At 33.7% G+C, this 22,201-nt stretch overlaps 2 protein-coding genes across 4 annotated transcripts in view; one reads left to right on the top strand and one right to left on the bottom strand.

Moving 5' to 3' along the window:
- Positions 1-22,201, top strand: part of LOC6038075 — a 554,342-nt gene that overhangs the window by 288,217 nt on the left and 243,924 nt on the right. The gene's annotated exons all lie outside the window — the stretch shown is intronic.
- The window catches only part of LOC6038074, a 69,693-nt gene that overhangs the window by 2,540 nt on the left and 44,952 nt on the right, over positions 1-22,201 (bottom strand). Inside the window, 2 exon segments of the mRNA XM_038257663.1 lie at positions 4,830-4,965; positions 16,377-16,496. Of these exon segments, the coding sequence (XP_038113591.1) occupies positions 4,830-4,965; positions 16,377-16,496 (256 nt within the window).

A 22,201-nucleotide genomic window follows, 5' to 3' on the forward strand; every position in this document is an offset into this window, starting at 1 on the left:
GTAAGGTTTGTCTCAAGATTATTATTTTGTAAAACATGTACTGGGGTAGGCCACACAAGGTCCATGCACTATTGTTGGAAAAAAATGTTTTTCAATAGTATTTGAAAACAAGTGGCGTTAAAAATTGTATTTAGCATATTGGGGTGACTTTGTACAAAATATTTATGTTAAAATCAGATTTAATGTGTTCAAATTTTAAACAATCACTAAGGTTGCTGATAAGTTTTTAAGAAGAAAAAGAAAATCAATGTGTAAATTTTACTTTACATAGTTTTTAAGTTTTTTTTTAACAATGTACCTATAATTTTTTGGTGAAATTGATAAAAAGTCAAAATTTTGCCTAAAAATCCTTAAAATGAGTTTTGTTGATAAAATTACGGTCTAGAACAAGTTATTTGCCATGAAAAACATAATTTCTGCATGCTTTTATTTTTTGTTTGTTTTATGAGTCAACGTTATTCTTTTTTTTGCGATACTGTACGAATCTTACTAATATAAATTTAAAATATAAATATTTTATTTGGTCTCAAACATGCTAAAAATAGTTATCCTCGCAGGAATTTCAATTTCAAACAATTTTCAGCTGGAACAAATATTTTTGAATTTTTTATCACACCCCCTTTTAAAACTGATCCTTTAAATCAGAAGGCTAAATTTTTTTTTTTTAATTCAAAAAACTTCAAAATTTCAATGGATTTTCAAATGTAATCAGCTGCAATCTATTTTTTGTGTTTAGAATATTTTTCAACATGTTTGGGTTTTTTTATTTTTTTTTCGAATTTTTGAAAATTTTCGATGTACAGTACTGCAAAAAGTTTTTTTTCTTTTTTGTTTTCATCAAATCTTATATTTCTTTGAAAACAAATAATTGCAGAACAACTGAACTAGTATAACATGTTTATAAAAACACTTTTTTTATTCAAATGTAAAGATAAAGACTTTTAATTATTTTCGTTTATGGATAATATTTGCATCGGCCTAAAGCAACTATTTATTTTCTTTTTGTTTTTAAAAATTAACTTTTGAGAAGGGGGCCACGATGACGACGACATCAAATTAAAATTAGTTCATCGTTTGCGCTAGAGTTAAGAATGCACAACATATGGAGTTAAGCAATAAAAAAAAATCTGTAATATTGTGACCTATAATTCCAAAATCATTGTTTTGTTAAGGATGCAACATTAAAATTGTAATCGAATATACTTAACACTGTTTTGATACAGTGTAACATTTTCAATAAAATCCATTTTAAAGTGAAAATGATTTCTCAAAAACTATTGGATCAATTTTCAATGTTTAGAATGAAACTTTTTTGAAATATTTTGTCCTTTTTCAATAATTTTAAAATCTAGCCCAGCATTTTTAAATGATTAAAGCAAATGTGTTAAATCCGTTTAAATTAGACCCTTGATTCGAAAATTTCAAAATTATTGAAAAAAATCTGAAATTTTTGCAAAAATATCAAAACATCTCATAACAAATTTTAGATTTTGAAGTCATTTTTTTAAGGTTTGCTTTTTCGTCATGAAGTATTATTAAATTCCAGAGTTTGTTTTTTTAAATAGGTCCTATGAACATATGAAAGACAATAGCTTATATAACCTTTAAACAAACTCTGAAATTGCAAAAAAAAACTGAACATATTACAAACAAAATATTCAAAATAATGTGTTATCTTTTTTTTCGAATGCAAGTTTAATTTGCATCTCAAAATTATTTTTCAAATTAAGTTTGATTTACTTTAAATTTTTTTGTTCAATCCTCACAACCTCAAGCGCAATAGATAATTTGCCCAAAACATATCAAAATTGAAAAGAAACAACTACATATTTTGGAAATTCAACTGCAAGTGAAAGAGATATTTGAAAAAAAAACTGATTTTTACCTTGTAATCAGTTTTTTTTTCATATTTTCCTTATCCTTAGTTAACAACTTTATGTAATAAACCTAATTGATCAGAAAATCCTTTCATAAATAAATCTCAATGACCAGCCGCAAAATTGTAAAGAGTGGAGTGGAGCATGGAAAAACTATTGATGCAAAATGGCTTCTTTTGACATATAAAATGCCAGAAAAAGTGAAAAAGTTTTTCAAATCTTCAAATCTTCTAATATTCAAATCTTCAAATCTTCTAATATTCAAATCTTCAAATCATTTAATCTTCAAATCTTCAAATTTTCAAATCTTCAAATCTTCAAATCTTCAAATTTTCAAATCTTCAAATCTTCAAATCTTCAAATCTTCACATCTCGACGTCGTCGTGCTATCTTGTCGCACCCGCCATTTTGACGTTCCGAGAAAAACGCGTTTTAATGTTTGACCTTGAATATTCAAAAACGAGAGCACGCAATGTAAACAATAACAAACACGTTTTGTTTGGCTCACCATTCTGTGCATTGTCCCAAAGTTTGGTTGAAGTTGGTTGCTGGAGTCCCGAATTATAATTACAAATGTTTACGGTAGTCTAGCTTGTACGTGCGACAAACGCATCCTGACTTTCGTGGTCTGAAATCCCTTTGGCATTTTGTCGCACTTACATCAATTTTCATGGAGTGACAAGATAGCACGACAAGATTGAAACTACTTTCATATGTAAAGTGACAAAAATGCACGGAGTTTTTTCGGGTTTTGTTGAATATCTCAGGATTGAAACCGAATATTGGGGATCTGTGAAGGTCAAAAGGTGAGGCATTGTGAGCTGCACAGAATGGCGTTCTTAACTCAATTTGGCCCAAAATGCACGTACGACAAGTTAGCACGATGGCGACGATCTTCAAATCTTCAAATCTTCAAATCTTCAAATCTTCAAATCTTCAAATCTTCAAATCTTCAAATCTTCAAATCTTCAAATCTTCAAATCTTCAAATCTTCAAATCTTTAAATCTTCAAATCTTCAAATCTTCAAATCTTCAAATCTTCAAATCTTCAAATCAATTCTAAATATAATAGATACTATGAAAACACAACTGTAAATTCTAAAAATTAAAAAAATATGACGTCAAGGGTTAAGCGTTAACTGCCTTGGCAACCGGACGATGAACCATAAAGAAACGCTTGATAAAGATGGGCCAATTTTGTGATGAAGATTTCACAATTACGCTTATTAAAACTGGCACTACTTGACAGAGGTTGATGAAGCAAACAGCTTAATTGTTTTGATGGGACAATTTTAACTCAGCCAAACTAGGTCACTTTATTTTGGTTGGTTCCAAAGTCACATTAGCTTCCCGATTTCCAAGAACTTCAATCTTTAAAATAATAACGCTCCTCCCGACCAATCTCCTGGCTGTCACTCAACGTGTACAATTGGAACGATGACGTGTGCAGAAACCGCAAATCACCTCTCAGCTAAGAAGTACTCCCAGGAGTAATTTATTTTCAAAAATTGCCAATCAAAAGCCCGGTCAGTTCAATGGCCCCTGGCTCGCCTTTTTTTCGGGAAAGTCAAGTAGAGTGGTCATTCGAGGAACTTGCGAGGAGACCCCATTAGGGAGTCGGTACGCGTGCCAAAATGTTGCTGCTTTTTTTCGCTAACTTGGAAAATGGCAAAGAAAATGGTGCGCTGGAGAACGAGCTTTTCTTTGGGGGCATTTCCGGAGAAATTTGTACTGCTGCTGCTTGTTGGTGCTGGAAGCTAACAAAAGTCAGTGAGGTCTGATGGCGAAACAGGAAAGACGATTTGATTTATGATGTTCCTTTGGGAAGGAAATTGCTTCCTTGGAGTAGGCAGGGTACTGCTCTTTTGAGAATGTACAATTTAAGTGGTTCGAGGAGTAACTAGTTGTCGTTTCATTGTGTGCTACTGATAAGGATGGTTCCACTGTTTGAAAATGTATTTCTTTAAAAAATTGTGGAGAAAATTCTGATGTATTCATCTTACTCAGTACAATATTCAATAAAAAAATTTCAAAAATCATTGGAGCAAAAAAATTTTTTTTTTCAAATCTGACTAATCATTTGATCTGTTTCCGAAAAAACGCATTCCTTAATTGAATTTCAAATGAGCTCCAATGACAATCCAAATAATGCCATGAATTCGGCAAAAAAATGTATCCTTTTCAAACACCTCTTTATCACCGAAAACGGAAACAGCTTCGTGACAAAGTTGTAATTACTTTTTCCAAGAAGCAATCAGCGGCCTTGTCACCGGGTTTTCCCGAATTTTCCATCTCTTTCACTTGATAAGAAATTATAAACTTTTTGTTTACAGCTGAGTGCCAACCCGATTCGCCCCCCTCCCTTTCTATTTTCGTCCCAAAATTCGATCGCATCCCGTGAAAACCAACTTTTCTTCCCCGCAATCGACCATAAATCCTTTGCTGTCATCGGTGTTGCACTTTTTTTTTCGCCCCGCCGTGCAACTCTGTGGGAACCAGCCCGGGAGCATGTTGACAGTTCCCATACAAACTGAGCGTACCCCGTTTTGTGGGCCCAGTGGGCCTAAGATGGCGGCCTTCGATATTATCTAGCCAAATTTTTGAAAATGGCGAATAGTTTAATTAAATATAGTTTTTGCCTTGATTTGGGTTAAAACGACAAAATAAGCATTATGGAATCATTTTCTTTAAAAACTTGTTTAGAGATACGCCACGTTCAAATATTAGTCTAGAACTGTTGAAGTGAGCGTGCCACAGAAGCCGCCACGAAAAAAAAATTTCCTATGCAAATTTTGAGTTGTGTATTTGATGGGCGTACTCCGACGAGGCCCACTTGCCATCTGTCGGTGGATACGCGCAACTCACGAAAACTGTCATGTTAGGGGACGGTTGGTGGGAACCCGTCCGTGCGGAGTTAATCGAAACTTGCAACAACAACTGGCGAAAACTTACCTCACTGGCAGCGTTGCTCGAGTAGCTCATCCGCTTCACCGTCCGGTAGGTGTCGTCGTCGACGGCCTCCTTCAGCGCTTGCTCCAGGGCCGTCTCCAGGTTGCGTGCCTTCGGGTCGTTTTCCAGCTCCGCGTACCTTTTGAAGAAAAAAGTGATTCGTCAAAAGCGGGTAATTCTCTGCCAACTCACAAAAAATCGAAAAACGTTGCCCCGACCCTTCTTTGATTTGCGTGAAACTTTGTACTAAGGGGTAATTTTTGTCCGGTACTCAACTGTTAACATTTTTTTACACGTGAGCAATTCTCTGAGATTTCGGTCATTCAATTTTTTTGTATCTTTTAATCCGGCTGAAACTTTTTTGGTGCCTTCGGTATGCTCAAAGAAGCCAATTTGCATCATTAGTTTGTCCATATAATTTTCCATACAAATTTGGCAGCTGTCCATACAAAAATGATATGTGAAAATTCAAAAATCTGTATCTTTAGAAGGAATTTTTTGATCGATTTGGTGTCTTCGGCAAAGTTGTAAGTATGGATTCGTACTACACTGAAAAAAAATGATACACGGTAAAAAAAAATTGGTGATTTTTAATTTAACTTTTTGTCACTAAAACTTGATTTGCAAAAAACACCATTTTTATTTTTTTTAATATGTTTTAGAGGACATAAAATGCCAACTTTTCAGAAATTTCCAGAATGGACAAAAAATCTTTGAACGAGCTATGATTTTTTGAATCAGTACAGATTTTTTCAAAAAATCGAATATTGGTCGCAAAATCTGTTCAACTTCATTTTTCGATGTAAAAACGAATTTGCAATCAAAAAGTACTTGAGTAAAATTTTGATAAAGTGCACCGTTTTCAAGTTAAACCAATTTTTAGATGACTTTTTTGAAAATAGTCGAAGTTTTTCATTTTTTTAAATAAGTGGCCATGTTTGCCCACCTTTGAAAAACATATTTTTAAAAAGCTGAAAAAAATTCTCTATATTTTGCTTTCTTGAACTTTGTTGATACGACCCTTAGTTGCTGAAATATTGCCATGCAAAGGTTTAAAAACAGGAAAATTGATGTTTTCTAAGCCTCACCCAAACAACACACTATTTTCTAATGTCGATATCTCAGCAACGAATGGTCCGATTTTCAATGTTAAAATATGAAACATTCGTGAAATTTTCCGATCTTTTCGAAAAAAATATTTTTAAATTTTTTAAACCAAGACTAACATTTCAAAAGGGCCAAACATTCAATATTACGCCTTTCTGGAATGTTAGTCTTGGTTTAAAAATTTTAAAAATATTTTTTTCGAAAAGTTCGGAAAATTTCACGAATGTTTCACATTTTAACATTGTTAATCGGACCTTTAGTTGCTGAGTTATCGACATTAGAAAATGGTGTGTTGTTTGGGTGAGACTTAGAAAACATCAATTTTCCTGTTTTTAAACCTTTGCATGGCAATATCTCAGCAACTAAGGGTCATATCAACAAAGTTCTAAAATGTTAAATATAGAGAATTTTCTCAGCTTTTCAAAAATATTTTTTTCAAAGGTGGGCAAACATGTACACTAATTTAAAAAAATGAAAAACTTCGACTATTTTCAAAAAGTCATCTAAAATTGATTTAACGAAAAGTGCATTTTCATGTACTGATTGCAAATTTGATTTTACATCGAAAAATGAAGTTGAAAAATTTTTGCGACCGATTTTTCGATTTTTTGAAAAAATCAGTATTGATTCAAAAATTCATATCTCGCACAAAGATTTTTTGCACAACCTAGAAATTTCTGAAAAGTTGGCATTTGATGTCCTCTAAAACATATCAAAAAATAAACAAATTAAAAAAAGTGTTTTTTTGCAAATCAAGTTTTAGTGACAAAAAGTGAAATTGAAAATCACCAAATTTTTTTTACCGTGTATCATTTTTTTTCAGTGTAGTCCATATTCATACCTACAACTTTGACGAAGACACCAAATCGATCAAAAAATTCCCTCAAAAGATACCGATTTTTGAATTTTCATACATCATTTTTGTATGGCCAGCTGCCATATTTGAATGGAAAATTATATGAACGAACTAATGATGCAAAATGGCTTCTTTGGGCATACCGAAGGCAACAAAAAAGTTTCACACAGAAAAAAAAAACAATTCTCGTAATCGTGAATCAAGTTCACGAATGTGAGAACCACGAAGGAATTTATTCATGAGTATGGTGCATTTGCACCATAAACGTGTATATATTCCTTCGTGGTTCTCGCATTCGTGAATTTAATTCACGATTTCGAGAATTGGTTTTTTTCAGTACAGACGGATTAAAAAATACAAAAATTAAAATTAAAGAAAAAAGACCGATTCCATAGAGAACTGCTCTTAAGTGGTCATAACATGAGACAGGGTTGCCAAATCTTCAATGTTTTGGACTTGTTGTAAAGGTCTATTAATTTCCCAACTAATTATGTAACATGCTGGGATTTGAGTTGTGTTTTGGCCAGTTTTCTAACATTCGGATATTGCGAAAACACATTTTTATACATATTTTTTGAACTTCTTAACGAAGCTTAAAAAATAACTATAGCGCAGTATGGGACTCTAAACCAAGTCGAATGAGACCGGTTTGATCAAAATCGGTTCAGCCAGTGCTGAGAAAACTTGACAAGCATTTTGGTCACTATAATACTTTTTTTCATAAATAGCAATGCAAATATAAAAATAACATTTAATATCATATATTTTTCTCACGACTTATGACAAGGTTGTCGTCAGATCTTCAATATTCTCCCATAATTGATCCGGACTTAATTTTCATGAAAGTTTCAGAAATCTGGCCTCAAAACATTTCAATCAACACTTTAAGTGCTCATAACTATTCATTGGGTTGCCAGACCTCGAATATTTTGGGCTAATTAGAAAGGTCTTTTCATAACTCACCCAACGATGAATTTGCTACTTATCTAGACCTGGACATCGTTTTCTTCGAAATGTCTGAGATACGGCCGCCAAGAAGTGTTTAAATAACACTTAAGTGCTCATAACTTTTGATAGGGTTATCAGTATTCGATGTTTTAGGCTCAATTGAAAAGTATTTCAAATACTTTTCTAAAACTATTAAACGAGACGGGTTATCTTACAAATACCACCCTTTTTACAAATTCCTGAACTTTAGCCAAAAACGTTTTCAGCTTAACTTGACTGGAAAAGTCTATTTTATTTTATTTAAATCTGATTCGAAAACTAGCATCCGTCCCTTACTTCCAAACGAATTCAAACAACAAACTAAAGTTTCCTACAAGAAAGTGCAACCCCTCTCAACTGATAACAAGAAAATCGAACGTCCCGGTGTTTTTTTTTTTTTTGTTTCTTCCTGGGACGTTCTCGCTTGTCAGAAGCTGGGGCGAAAAGTTCAGCAAAGTTAACGAGTGCACATATTTTCTCCAAGCTCAGCGGCACCGACAGAGCGGGGAGCTTTATTCGACAGCATCATCCAGTCTATTTTTTTGTTTCTATTTCGAAGTTTGTTTTTTGTGTGGCGTTTTATTTATAGACTACGAACTGAAAGTTTGAAAAGTTCCCTTTTTATGGTTTAACGAGACAAAAAAAGTCACTTTTTGTCAATGTTCTAGCTTTTAATTTGAACGATATTTACTTAGCAAGGCAAAGAATTTTTTTTCTTCTTCGATAAAAGAAATATTTCAAACTTTTCCGTTCCTTCTCCCTTTTCCAGGTGCACTCGATTCTGAAACATTACTGCCAAGTGGCTCGAGAAGCCGGCTAGCAGCAGTGCAAATATTTATTAAATTTTCCCGATATCAAACTCGGGAATCGCTTTCGATTCCCCACTACTCTGGGGTCGTTTGGCTCAACATTACTAGTCCAACAGAAACGGGCTGCACTTGAGCGTCTTCCACTTGAGCTGATGATGGTCGTCGTTTTTATCGATTCCATCGTTTTCACCTGATATTTCTCTCAAATTGCAAGTCTGGAGCAAGCAAAAAAGTAGCCATTTCTACAGAATTGGGGTCAACATTTGCGATGATTCCACCCCGTCTTCTACCTGGTCGTGTTTCTTCAAGGAGTGGACCCTTTCTTCTCGTTGGATGCACCGAGACGAGTCACCACAAGGGTCTTTATTTATCCAATCAAGAGAAATGATTGAGTGGTGTACTTGGGCAGTCGGTGTAGCGACTCTGGAGAGGAGATTCTCGCAGACGGGTGAATTTCGGGATAATCTCAAGGAATAGAATGGGTATTGTTGGAGTCGATTTGCAACGTTTCGCAGGTCGCTCAACCTTGACAGCAGACGAATGGTAATTTTGATTTTTATTTCATAACTTGATTTCAAACACGAGGAGCGGCCGTGGCTGACTGGTTACGGTGTTCGCTTTGTAAGCGAATGGTTCTGGGTTCGATGCCCATCTGCTCCCAACGAGAAAGTTAAGAACACATTAATTTGAAATGATGAATATGAACGAAAAATCAAAGTCGCTCGAGGCGGGGTTCGATCCCCCATCCTTTGGATTGGTAAGCAAAAATGCTAACCACTAGGCCATGACGACTTGGTGAGCGTGGACTGGAATTAGGAATACTGTTACAGAGAGCGAGTTGTGGCGCTATAACCACAGCAATAGTGTCCAGGGCATTCGTGGAAATACAATGTCCCATCCCAGAGGGTCCCGGAGTACCAAACCTTCTTAGCATGGTGCTCCCAACGAATACAACCAAATCTCGGAGCGTATGGTGGTGTGTCCCCACGCTTCTTCCTCCCCTGTCGATTCAGAATTGTGTTGTTGTTCGAACACTCAGTGCTCAAACTCAACCCAATTACGAGTCATCTCTGCGATACGGCTTTACGCAGTAGGCCTGGCCGCTTTAACGCTTGTGTTGTTTCAATGCATTCCGATGCAATGGCGCACTACAAATGTTAATAAATGACAAGAAGAGTGCTAGGCGTCATCTAACCTAAAGCACTCTCCAGGATCCCTTCGAAAGATTGGCTGCGCTAGGGTCCGATTAGATTAGATTAGATTATAACTTGATTTCAAAAACGATATTTGTATAATGAGCCTCCATTTTTACAATTTAAATTCAAAATATGTTATTCAAGAAACTTTTCATAAAAAACTATGTAATACTGTTTAGTAAAAAAATATGTCAGAAAAAATGTGTGATTCACCTTAAAAAAATTGAAGATTTACAACTTTTTCGTTGAAGTTATATAACATCAATGAAGAGGTTATATTCAACCTTACAATTCACACCTGAGCAGTTCTCTACGGAATCGGTCTTTTTTCTTTATTTTTAATTTTTGTATTTTTTAATCCGTCTAAAACTTTTTTGATGCCTTCGGTATGCCAAAGAAGCCATTTTGCATCATTAGTTTGTCCATATAATTTTCCATACAAATTTGGCAGCTGTCCATACAAAAATGATAAGTGAAAATTCAAAAATCTGTATCTTTTGAAGGAATTTTTTGATCGATTTGGTGTATGGTATGGTTGTAGGTATGGATATGGACCACACTGGAAAAAAACGATACGCGGTAAAAATTTGTTTGGTGATTTTTAATTTCACTTTTTGTCCCTAAAACTTGATTTGCAAAAAAACACTTTTTTTTATTTTTTTTTTATTTTTTATATGTTTTAGAGGACATAAAATGCCAACTTTTCTGAAATTTCCAGAATGGGCAAAAAATCTTTGACCGAGTTATGATTTTTTGAACCAATACTGTTTTTTTCAAAAAATAAAAATATTTGTCGCAAACATTTTTCAACTTAATTTTTCGATGTAGAATCAAATTTGCAATCAAAAAGTACTTCAGTGAATTTTTGATAAAGTGCACCGTTTTTAAGTTATAACCATTTTAAGGTAACTTTTTTGAAAATAGTCGCAGTTTTTCATTTTTTTAAATAAGTTTGTTTGCCAACCCTTGAAAAAAATATTTTTGAAAAGCTGAGAAAATTCTCTATATTTTTCTTTATAGAACTTTGTTGATACGACCCTTAGTTGCTGAAATATTGCCATGCAAAGGTTTAAAAACAAGAAAATTGATGTTTTCTAAGTCTCACCCAAACAACCCGCCAGTTTCTAATGTCGATATCTCAGCAATTAATAGTCCGATTTACAATGTTAAAATATGAAACATTCGTAAAATTTGCCAATCTTTTCGAAAAAAATACTTTCAAAAAATTAAAATCAAGACTTACATTTGAAACGGGCGTAATATTGAATGTTTGGCCCGTTTAAAATGTTAGTCTTGATTTTAAATTTTTGAAAATATATTTTTTGGAATAGATCGGAAAATTTCACGATTGTTTCATATTTTAACATTGTAAATCGGACCATTGATTGCTGAGATATCGACATTAGAGAATGGTGGGTTGTTTGGGTGAGACTTAGAAAACATCAATTTTCCTGTTTTTTAACCTTTGCATGGCAATATCTCAGCAACTATGGGTCGTATCAACAAAAATCTATAAAGCAAAATATAGAGAATTTTCTCAGCTTTTCAAAAATATTTTTTTCAAACGTGAGCAAACATGCGAACTAATTTTAAAAAATGAAAAACTGCGACTATTTTCAAAAAAGTTACCTAAAAATGGTTATTACTTGAAAACGGTGCCTTTTATCAAAAATTCACTGAAGTACTTTTTGATTGCAAATTCAATTTTACATCGAAAAATGAAGTTGAAAAATTTTTGCGACCAATATTTCGATTTTTTGAAAAAATCAGTATTGATTCAAAAAATCAAAACTCGGTCAAAAATTTTTTGCCCGTTCTGGAAATTTCAGAAAAGTTGGCATTTGATGTCCTCTAAATGTATCTGTTACTGTGTATCATTTTTTTTTCAGTGTAGTCCATATCCATACCTACAACTTTGCCGAAGACACCAAATCGATCAAAAAATTCCTTCAAAAGAACAAATTTTTGAATTTTCACATATCATTTTTGTATGGACAGCTGCCAAATTTGTATGGAAAAATAAATGGACAAACCGATAATGCAAAATGGCTTCTTTGGGCATATCGAAGGCACAAACAAAGTTTCAGCCGGATTAAAAAATACAAAAAAAAAATCGAATGACCGAAATCTCAGAGAATTGCTAACCTTGCTAATTTACACAATTTTGCACTGTGTAGGTAAAATGTTCGAAGTTATTTTCCTTAAATCTCCGCAGTAAAAATGACAATATTAAAGCTGAGCAACTCTACACGAAATCGGCCAATTTCGACCATTTTATTTTTTTGTTTTTTCTCCTAAAACATATCCAAAAATCTCGAAAGTCAAAAAATACGTATTTTGGGAAATTGAGTTTCTGTAAAAAAAAGATTGATTAAAAAATCTACAAAAAAAAATTTCCTTGTACCAATTTTTTTTTTTTTTGATAGTCCTCAAAAATACCTACAACTTTGCCGAATTGGTGACTTTGATCAGAAAATTCACTCAAAAGCTACAGTTGTTTGAATATTTACGTACCATTTTTGTATGGACAGCAGCCAAAATTGTATAGAGACTTGTATGGGTGAACCCAAAAGAGCTTCTTTGGTCATACAAAATTAATCTATTTCCGGTTTTGGTAGAGAATTGCTCACATGGGAATCGTGATGGATTGATCATTCAAATAAACTGATGTGAATTTCACCTGTTCTTGATATAAAATTTCATGAAACAAAATCTGTCACCACTCGAGTGCACTCCCAGATGTAATATTACTTTTTGGTTTGTAGTCAAAAAGATGAATTGAAGCACAAAGCATAATACCAGCTGCAGAAAAACTGATGATTAACGGGAAGTTGAAAATTCAAATTTGTAACTTTACCTCTATTTGATGTATTTTTATAGAAATAAATGAGTTAAATAAAATAAAAAATAGAAAGGAATAATTTATCCATTTTCTGATCCTAAATAACATCAGTGAAGTGATATTTCCGCCTTACTCTATGTTTATAACATTTTAAAACACTAACGTAGGTGAAATTACATGAAAATTAAGTAAATAGTTTAAATGAAATTAAAAGCCGTTTCTTTTACCGCTATCTATGCTTGAAATAATTTTAAAGAATTTCATGCTTTTTTAAGGTCTTAATTTTCATTTTTGTTAAAATATTTTAAATTTCATATAAAATGCTAATGCTCAACTTTGTAATTGTGGCCTTTTTTGCGATCCAAACAGTTATTTTGTGTCATTGTTTTTTAGGTGAAATTGTAAGTAAATATTCGATGTCTATCATTTAAAGGTATATGATCGATAAAATATCTTAAGCAATATTTTTTTCACAAATTTATTTTAATAGGTTTTTTCGGTGTTGGAACTTGGTAAGGATCGAGTCGTATCTTTGGCAATGTTGTAAGCATGGATGAGGACTTTTAATAAAAAAAAAGTTACATAGATTTTTTTTTGCGATATTTAAATTATTTAAAAAAAAATCTCAAAGATTGCCCTAACCATTAGTTTTTTTGAATTTTTTGATATATTTTAGGGGACAAAGAGTACTGCCGAAAAAAGGAAGCCATAACCTTTAAAAATCTATAATAAATTCAATCTAGAAATCGAAAAGTAATTTAGTAAAAAAATAATAAATTGTGCTGTTTTTCATGAATCATTCAATACAAAATTTGAGTGTTAAGGTTCTTAAAAAATCGATACTAAATTTTCACGTTGAAGAAAAGATAATTAAATAGAAACATTCATTTTTGCTTTCTTTTATTTATAATTAAGCAATTGACACGGTGTGTTTTCTAGAACAACCTTTTCTGGAAAATATAGTCATCACTACTTTCTAATGTGTCTTATAAGAAATTTTCTCAGCTTTCAAATGCTTCTAAGAGCAAAATGTTTCATCGAGAAATTTCTGAGATATCTTTATTTTAAGTTTTTTGTTTTAAATTCCTTCATCATTTATTGGAAACAAGAAACTAATATGCAGTGGGTTGCAAATCGCTAAACATTTAAAAAAATATATTTTTAAGTGAGTTTTTGAATTTGCGGGATTTTTTCAGTAATTAAAAGCATAAAACCGTATTAAAATATACGTTTACAAGAAGTAATAGATTTTTACATACTTTTTATGTACAAATATCTTGGATTTAGCTGATTCAACCGATAATGCCAATATATAAGCAGTCTAACTTCCAATGTTAAAAAACGTAACAATTGATAATCATTTTGAACTTAAAAAAATATATTTTGAATTTTTTTGAATCAAGACTAACAATTCGAAAAGGTGTTATGTTGAATATTTTGATTCAAAATTTTCTTAATATTTTTTATCATAAAGATCACATAATTTCTCAAATATCTGACTAGCGAATTAAAAAAAACCAAACGATCAGAACGTGGAAATTATCATTCTAACCATACACGAAATTTATGACTTTTTGTGTTTTTTAGAGATAAATTTTAGATAATGCTCGGAAAATTATTGAGTAAGTCCAAGTATAAAGAAATATTTCAAAACAAAAGGCAAAAAAAGAATTTTTAATGGTATTCAAAGGGTAATTCTATTAAAATACAATCTTAAAGTTTCAGTAAAAAATATCCTTTCAATAAACTTCATGCTGCCAACAAGTATCATTTAATTCAAGTCTAGTTTTTTTAAACGGCAAAATAAGGCCAACAATCGTAAATTTTTTATATGTAGACATTGTTACAAAAATGAATAAGCACCACCTATCTCATGCCCATGGTATTCCTAAAATCATTTTTAACAGCAAAATTAATAACACAGAATTATTATGGACCATAAAATCACCGGTTCACCATTCCAAAACATCAAAGGCACTTATCCTCTGCTGACAAATGCCAGCACACGTGTACAATCTTGATATTTCGCACGAAAATCAGTTTGGCAAACAGCAACGCAGCAACACCTGCCAGAGAATGCCAGAGTTTGCTTCTCTGCCGTTTTACGGCGATATGATGTATACGCCATTGAGGTGATTTTGCTGTAGACACGATTTTCTGTTTTCATTCATATTTTCAATTTGAAATGACTAATTTAAGGTCTGCTCTGTAGAAACTGTTAAAAAGTACAATAAAAATGTGGCCCCTATCGCAGCTGGGGGGGGGAGGGTCCGAGGCCGTGTTACGCTCCATATATTTTTTTAATTTGTATGGAAATTTTGGGGAGGGGGTCTAAAAATCCGATTTTTGTGTTACGTAATGAAAGAACGCACCCTTAGTGATTGTCTACGCTACATAAACACATTTTTTGCATGAACAATTGTCCGCAAGGGAGGTGGGTGGTTCTAGAATTTTCAAAAAAGTGTCTACGTGGATGAGGATAAGGTGTCATCCATCAAGTACGTCACATTTAGTACGTCAGCCGAAATTTACTCCACCCCCCTTTGTCACGATTTCCCTTTGCTTTTAACACGCAATGTCACGCTTGCTCAAAACCCCCCTCTTCCCTCAGAACATGACGTACTTTATGGATGACGCGTAATGGACGTTCCCTCAAGAATTAAATCGAAATAATGTAATACAATATTGCCCAGTCTTGATTTGGTTCCCAAAACCTCAAATCAACATTCAAACAGTATTGAATTTGACTTCTATCAATTCTCAATGTATACATACATCATGGTGAGTAAAATTGGCGTATACATCATTGTTTGTTTGCTTAAAAAAATGGGCACCAGAGCAGTTATTTGAAAAATTCTTTCGTCAGGAGGTAGCTTTTAAGATTATTTATCAGACTGTACAATAAAATTGAAAATGTCCAAAATGGCGTATACATCATATCACCGTAAAACGGCAGTTCTGGCGTTGACACGTGCAAAATTTGCACTGATTGGTCCAATTATGTGAAGCCCACAATTTTCGCCAGCACCTTTTCCTCGTTGCAGAATCGGGGCATGAAAAGTGTTGCTGTCAGAGAGTGCAAACATATTTACCAACCCCCCAACTACAACAAACGCTCCCCTTTGACTCCAGGAATCACTCCAGAAATTGTAGCCCTTTTCGACACACACACACACAGGAACTTGAGTGTACGATGTAAACGAAGCTGCTTCTTCCTCCTTCCCAAACGGTACGACCCATGTAACGGTGATGTATCTTTTCACCGGGAATAGTTATAGATCACTCCAAGGGGGGTTAAGGGCAGGGAGATTCTCTCCGTCGTTGGATGGCACTTTGATATCGCACACCTTGACGACTACTGACACGGTGCTGCCAAGTTTATGGAAGGAATCTGAGAGCTGAGCTGGGTTAACGAGCAGTACGTCGTTTCGACATTCTTTTTGAAAAATTGAAACGAAAAAAGGAATGAGATTTAAGTTTTGAGATCCAGTTTTCTCACCAACATTTTTAACATCCTTTAAACTAGTCGCAATTCTTTTCCCAATCGCTTCTGTCTGATTGAATCGTTGACTAAGTGACACCACAAAATTACCCATTCATCACGGCACTCCCATCGATTTTCCTCCTGTTGTACAATTTCGCTTCCCATTATCCATTATCTGGACTTTCTGACGGAGGCGATTCCGAACAGTTGCCCCTCCTCGTCTAACTTTAGCAATTCCAAAAGAAGAAAAAAAAAGCAAAATTACTCACGTGGACATGAGGTCCGCCTCGGCACCTGCTTGGCCTCCGCTGCCACCGCCGCCAGCTTGCCTCCTCCGGATGGTGGTCCGGTTGGCCGTCCGAGCCGTTCGGATGTCCGTTTCCCAGAATCTGTAACAAAGCGAAAAACAAAACAAAAAGAGAGGAAAGTTAGAGAAATGAGCTTGGAAGGAAAACAATCAGTTGAAGGTGATACATTTTCCTGGGCGGAAATCGATTTTTTTTTGCTTTTTATATGTGGACTTGAACATGGTTTTTTTTTGTGAAGATAAGCTTATAGTTCTGAAAAGTCTTTCTAGTGTGTATTGTTCAAATTTAAAAGTTCGTTTTTTTCAAATTGGAACTTTGAATTCAAATGTTAAAAATAATTATAATAATTTTGTTCATTGTGGTTTGGTTGAGCGTTTTAGCAGAATGGATTCGTCTCTTTGTATTCAATTTTGTTTATCTCATAAAATCAATTTTTCAATCATAAGGAAATGCTATGCTTATTTTTTCGATTGATCTTACCAGGATAGTAGTTAAAAATTGGATAATCTTTTTTTTAATTTTAGGAAAAGCTTTACGCACTTCCGTGTTTGGCAACAATTTCATTCCGAATAAAAAATGATAGACAATTACAAATTCTAACTTTCAATTTTTGTTGTAGAATGAAATAAAACTAATCCTTTTTAAAAACTGTTCCAACTTCGACTTCGAAGACTTCGAAAAAATGGCAACGTTTAACAATAGTAGTTTATGCTACAAGTTGCAAAAAGAAGATTTTTTCAGCACAAGTCGTACATTTATCCAACGAGGTTCACCGAGTTGGATAAATACGACGAGTGCTGAAAAAATCAAGTTTTGCAACGAGTTCCATACAACATTTTTTGCAATTTCGAAAAACACCCATTGAGTGAAATTTTAAGTCGAATTTTCATGTATTTTGTCAATAAATCGTTTAAATCAAAAAAATGTTGAAAAGTGTTACTTTTCGAAACAAGTACTGAAACTTTTCAGCATTTATTTTGAAAAGTGTTGCTATTCGATTCTGTTATTTTTGGTACAGAAAATTAGGCTATATCGTCGTTCAAGAATGACAGGAAAAGTAAGTAGTTTCACGACGGAATTGCAAAAAAAAAAATTATTTCACGACAACGGATCGCAAAATTAAGTGGAATTTCCAAACAATAAGTGCTGTTCTGCAGCTTTGACATATGAACCCGAAACATGTCAAAAAATCGATATTATGACACTTTGGCTTTATTCTGAAGGCCTCACTTTTTACCAAAAATGGGTATATGAATGGTTTCATCATTTTTTTAGATCCAAAAAAAAAGAACACAATGTATAACTTATGTGGTACAAACTCGATACAGGGTTGTCAGTTCTTCAATGCTTTGGACTCATTTGAAAGTCCTTTCAATTACCTAACCAACGATGGGTCGGATGATGGATCCGGACATAGTTTACATACATTTAAGTGAGATCCGGCTTAAAAAATGTACATAAATATCACTTAAGTGGTCATAACTCGAGACAGGGTTGCCAGATCTTCAATGTCTTGGATTCATTGGAAAGGCCTTTCAATGACCTAACCAACGATGGGTCGGATGATGGATCCGGACATAGTTTACATACATTTAGTTGAGATCCGGCTTCAAAAAAGTACATAAATATCACTTAAGTGGTCATAACTCGAGACAGAGTTGCCAGATCATCAATGTTTTGGACTCATTGGAAAGGCCTTTCAATTGCCTAACCAACGATGAGTCGGATGATGGATCCGGACATAGTTTACATACATTTAAGTGAGATCCGGCTTCAAAAAAGTGCATAAATAACACTTAAGTGGTCATAACTCGAAACAGGGTTGCTAGATCTTCAATGTCTTGGATTCATTGGAAAGGCCTTTCAATTACCTAACCAACGATGGTTCGGATGATGGATCCAGACATAGTTTACATACATTTAAGTGAGATCCGGCTTAAAAAATGTACATAAATATCACTTAAGTGGTCATAACTCGAGACAGGGTTGCCAGATCTTCAATGTTTTGGACTCATTGGGAAGGCCTTTCAATTACCTAACCAACGATGGTTCGGATGATGGATCCGGACATAGTTTACATACATTTAGGTGAGATCCGGCTTAAAAAATGTACATAAATATCACTTAAGTGGTCATAACTCGAGACAGGGTTGCCAGATCTTCAATGTCTTGGATTCATTGGAAAGGCCTTTCAATGACCTAACCAACGATGGGTCGGATGATGGATCCGGACATAGTTTACATACATTTAGTTGAGATCCGGCTTCAAAAAAGTACATAAATATCACTTAAGTGGTCATAACTCGAGACAGAGTTGCCAGATCATCAATGTTTTGGACTCATTGGAAAGGCCTTTCAATTGCCTAACCAACGATGAGTCGGATGATGGATCCGGACATAGTTTACATACATTTAAGTGAGATCCGGCTTCAAAAAAGTGCATAAATAACACTTAAGTGGTCATAACTCGAAACAGGGTTGCTAGATCTTCAATGTCTTGGATTCATTGGAAAGGCCTTTCAATTACCTAACCAACGATGGTTCGGATGATGGATCCAGACATAGTTTACATACATTTAAGTGAGATCCGGCTTAAAAAATGTACATAAATATCACTTAAGTGGTCATAGCTCGAGACAGGGTTGCCAGATCTTCAATGTTTTGGTTTCTTTGGAAAGGCCTTTCAATTACCTAACCAACGATGGGTCGGATGATGGATCCGGACATAGTTTACATACATTTAAGTGAGATCCGGCTTCAAAAAAGTACATAAATATCACTTAAGTGGTCATAACTCGAGACAGAGTTGCCAGATCATCAATGTTTTGGACTCAAAGGAAAGGCCTTTCAATTACCTAACCAACGATGGGTCGGATGATGGATCCGGACATCGTTTACATGCATATAATTGAGATCCGGGTATTTGTGAAAACACATTTTTATACATAACTTTTGAACTACTTATCGAAACTTCAAACAATTCAATAGCGATGTATGGGACCCTAAACCAAGTCGAATGCAACTAGTTCGATCCAAATCGGTTCAGCCAGTGCTGAGAAAACTCAGTGAGAATTTTGGTCACATACATACATACACACACACATACACACACACATACACACACACATACACACACACATACACACACACAGACATTTGTTCAGTTTTCGATTCTGAGTCGATATGTATACATGAAGGTGGGTCTACGAGCTTTTAATAGAAAGTTCATTTTTATAGCAGGATTATAGCCTTACCTCAGTGAGGAAGGCAAAACAACAGGACAGGTTTTGTTTTACGTTAGGGTGGTCTCATAAACTTTTCCCATGAAAATTAGGCTTTTTCAAATTAGAAGTTCGAGGGAAAAAAACGAAAAATTGTTTCCTCTAAAAGTGCCTTAAACTACAATTAAATCTTAATTTTTTCCAGGAATTGCTACTTTCAAAACCTGATTTTTGAAGGTTTCCTCGAATGTTTTGTTTAAATTTGGTCGTAAAAGACCTAAATTGCTAGACAACATTTAGGTGTATAGGAAAAAGTTGCTTAAATTGACAAGCCCATCAACTTTTTAGAAAACTAAAAAAATCCCAAAAATATTCTTGAAAGTAAGATTTGTTAAATGCAAGTTAATGCAAGTAAAATTTAAAATATTGAAATCTTTAGAGATACTTCCTGGCTCGATTCTTAAGGTGAACAAAGTAACTAGCTGTTCTAATATTGAACCAAATCGGTTAAGGTTTAAGCGTCGTTGAATCGTTGAATCGTTGAAGTTTGTATGGAAAAGTTCGCAAAATTAATGAATAAAGAAAAAAAAATCAATAAAATGATACACATGTTAAGCAATTATTTTTTCAGCCAAATACTTGTAAATTTTACGAACAAGAAATGACATTATGTTAATAAATTGAATAATTTTTGTACAAATCATTCATAAAAAACGTTACGAATTTAGTTATACTTTTTGGAATGACTGCATCGATTTGAAAAACTAAAATTACATTATTTTATGCAGGCTTCTTAATTTAAATATATTTATGAAATGATGATGTACTTCAAATATTTGACTCTAGATTTTTGAATCCACATCATGGAATGAAAACTTCAAAAAAAAAAATTACTATAGGTCTATATTCACACTATTTTCAACAAAAAAATGGCAAAGGCAATGACAAATAATTTACTGCGAAAATATCAATTCGATAATATTCTTGAAAGATCATTAGGGTGCCCAGAATATGAGACTTTTTTTCTAAACCTCGCTCCACACGCTGAAAATTATTTTTTGAGTTATTTTGAGAAAATACCTATTTTCTCACGGTTTTCTTTACACGGTAAATTACTTCCATCCAAATATACCCATTCTTATAAAAAAATTAATGTTCTACAACTTTGTCAACATGTAAAAGCTGAGCAACTCTTTGAGATTTTGTTCAATCGATTTTTTTGTTTTTTTTTAATCCGGCTAAAACTTTTTTGGTGCCTTCTGTTTGCCCAAAGAAGCCATTTTGCATCATTAGTTTGTCCATATAATTTTCCATACAAATTTGGCAGCTGTCCATACAAAAATAATATATAAAAATTCAAAAATCTGTATCTTTTGAAGAAATTTTTTGATTGATTTGTTGTCTTCGACAAAGTTGTAGGTATGGATAAGGACTACATTGAAAAAAATGAAAAAGTTTCAGCAGTATAAAAAAAATACAAAAAATAAAATGAAGAAAAAAACATTACTTAGTCCACCCTTAGGTGGTTGGCGCCTTCCTCGCATTTAAAGGGTGCTATCCAAAATGCAAAAAGTGCGTAAATAACACTTAAGTGCTTATGACTTTTGATGGGGTAGTCAGATCTTCAATGTTTTGGACGCGTTAGAAAGGACCTTTGAATATCCATCCTACGATAGGTCGCATGAGAGATCCGGACAACGTTTTCACCAAAATATCTGAGATCCGGGCTCCAAAAAGCGTATAAATAACACTTAAGTGCTTATAACTTTTGACAGATTTGTCAATGTCTTGGACGCGTTGGAAAAAATCTTTCTGAAAATATATAGCATGACGGGTTTTCTTACAAAAATCACCCTTTTTACAATCTTCCGGACTTTTGTTAAAATCGTTTTTTAGTATAACTTTTGAAGTACTTAACTAAACTGCATAATTTTTTTTAATAATTTAATAATGACCCAAAACGAATAAAATCGGTTCAGCCAATGTTGAGATAATTGAGTGACAATTTTTTGATCAACATCCCACCACACACACAGACATTTGCTCAGAATTTGATTCTGAGTCGATAGGTATACATGAAGGTAGGTCTAGGAGGTCTTATTGAGAAGTTCATTTTTCGAGTGATTTTAAAGCCTTTCCTCAGTATCGTGAGGAAGGCAAAACATAGATTTCGTAGAGAATTGCTCAGCTTTAAAACTGGATCCTGAAAAAATATTGGCTATTTAATAAAGTATTTTTTGTATGAAAACAATTTTATCACCAGCTTCACCAACTTAATCAATTTCGCTCAAAATTAGTACAGATGCTTAAAAAATCCAAAAAAACGATTTTCACTAGTGGAGCAGGGGATCATTTTCATTTTGGGCACCCTAATAATCATAAATTCAAAAATTTAAAAATGTTTAAAGCGTCATTCTTATGCGAAATTTGCAAAACTTTCGCAAGCACATAATTGAGTTAAAGGGGCAAACACTGGCAAGCAAACCTCTCATTTTTAGGCATATTTTTTTGATTTTGTCTGCTCTATAACTTTGTAGATTAATTGATAAACTCCCAAAAGTAACC

The sequence above is a fragment of the Culex quinquefasciatus genome, chromosome 2, assembly GCF_015732765.1.
Source record: "Culex quinquefasciatus strain JHB chromosome 2, VPISU_Cqui_1.0_pri_paternal, whole genome shotgun sequence".
Lineage (NCBI taxonomy): Eukaryota > Metazoa > Arthropoda > Insecta > Diptera > Culicidae > Culex > Culex quinquefasciatus.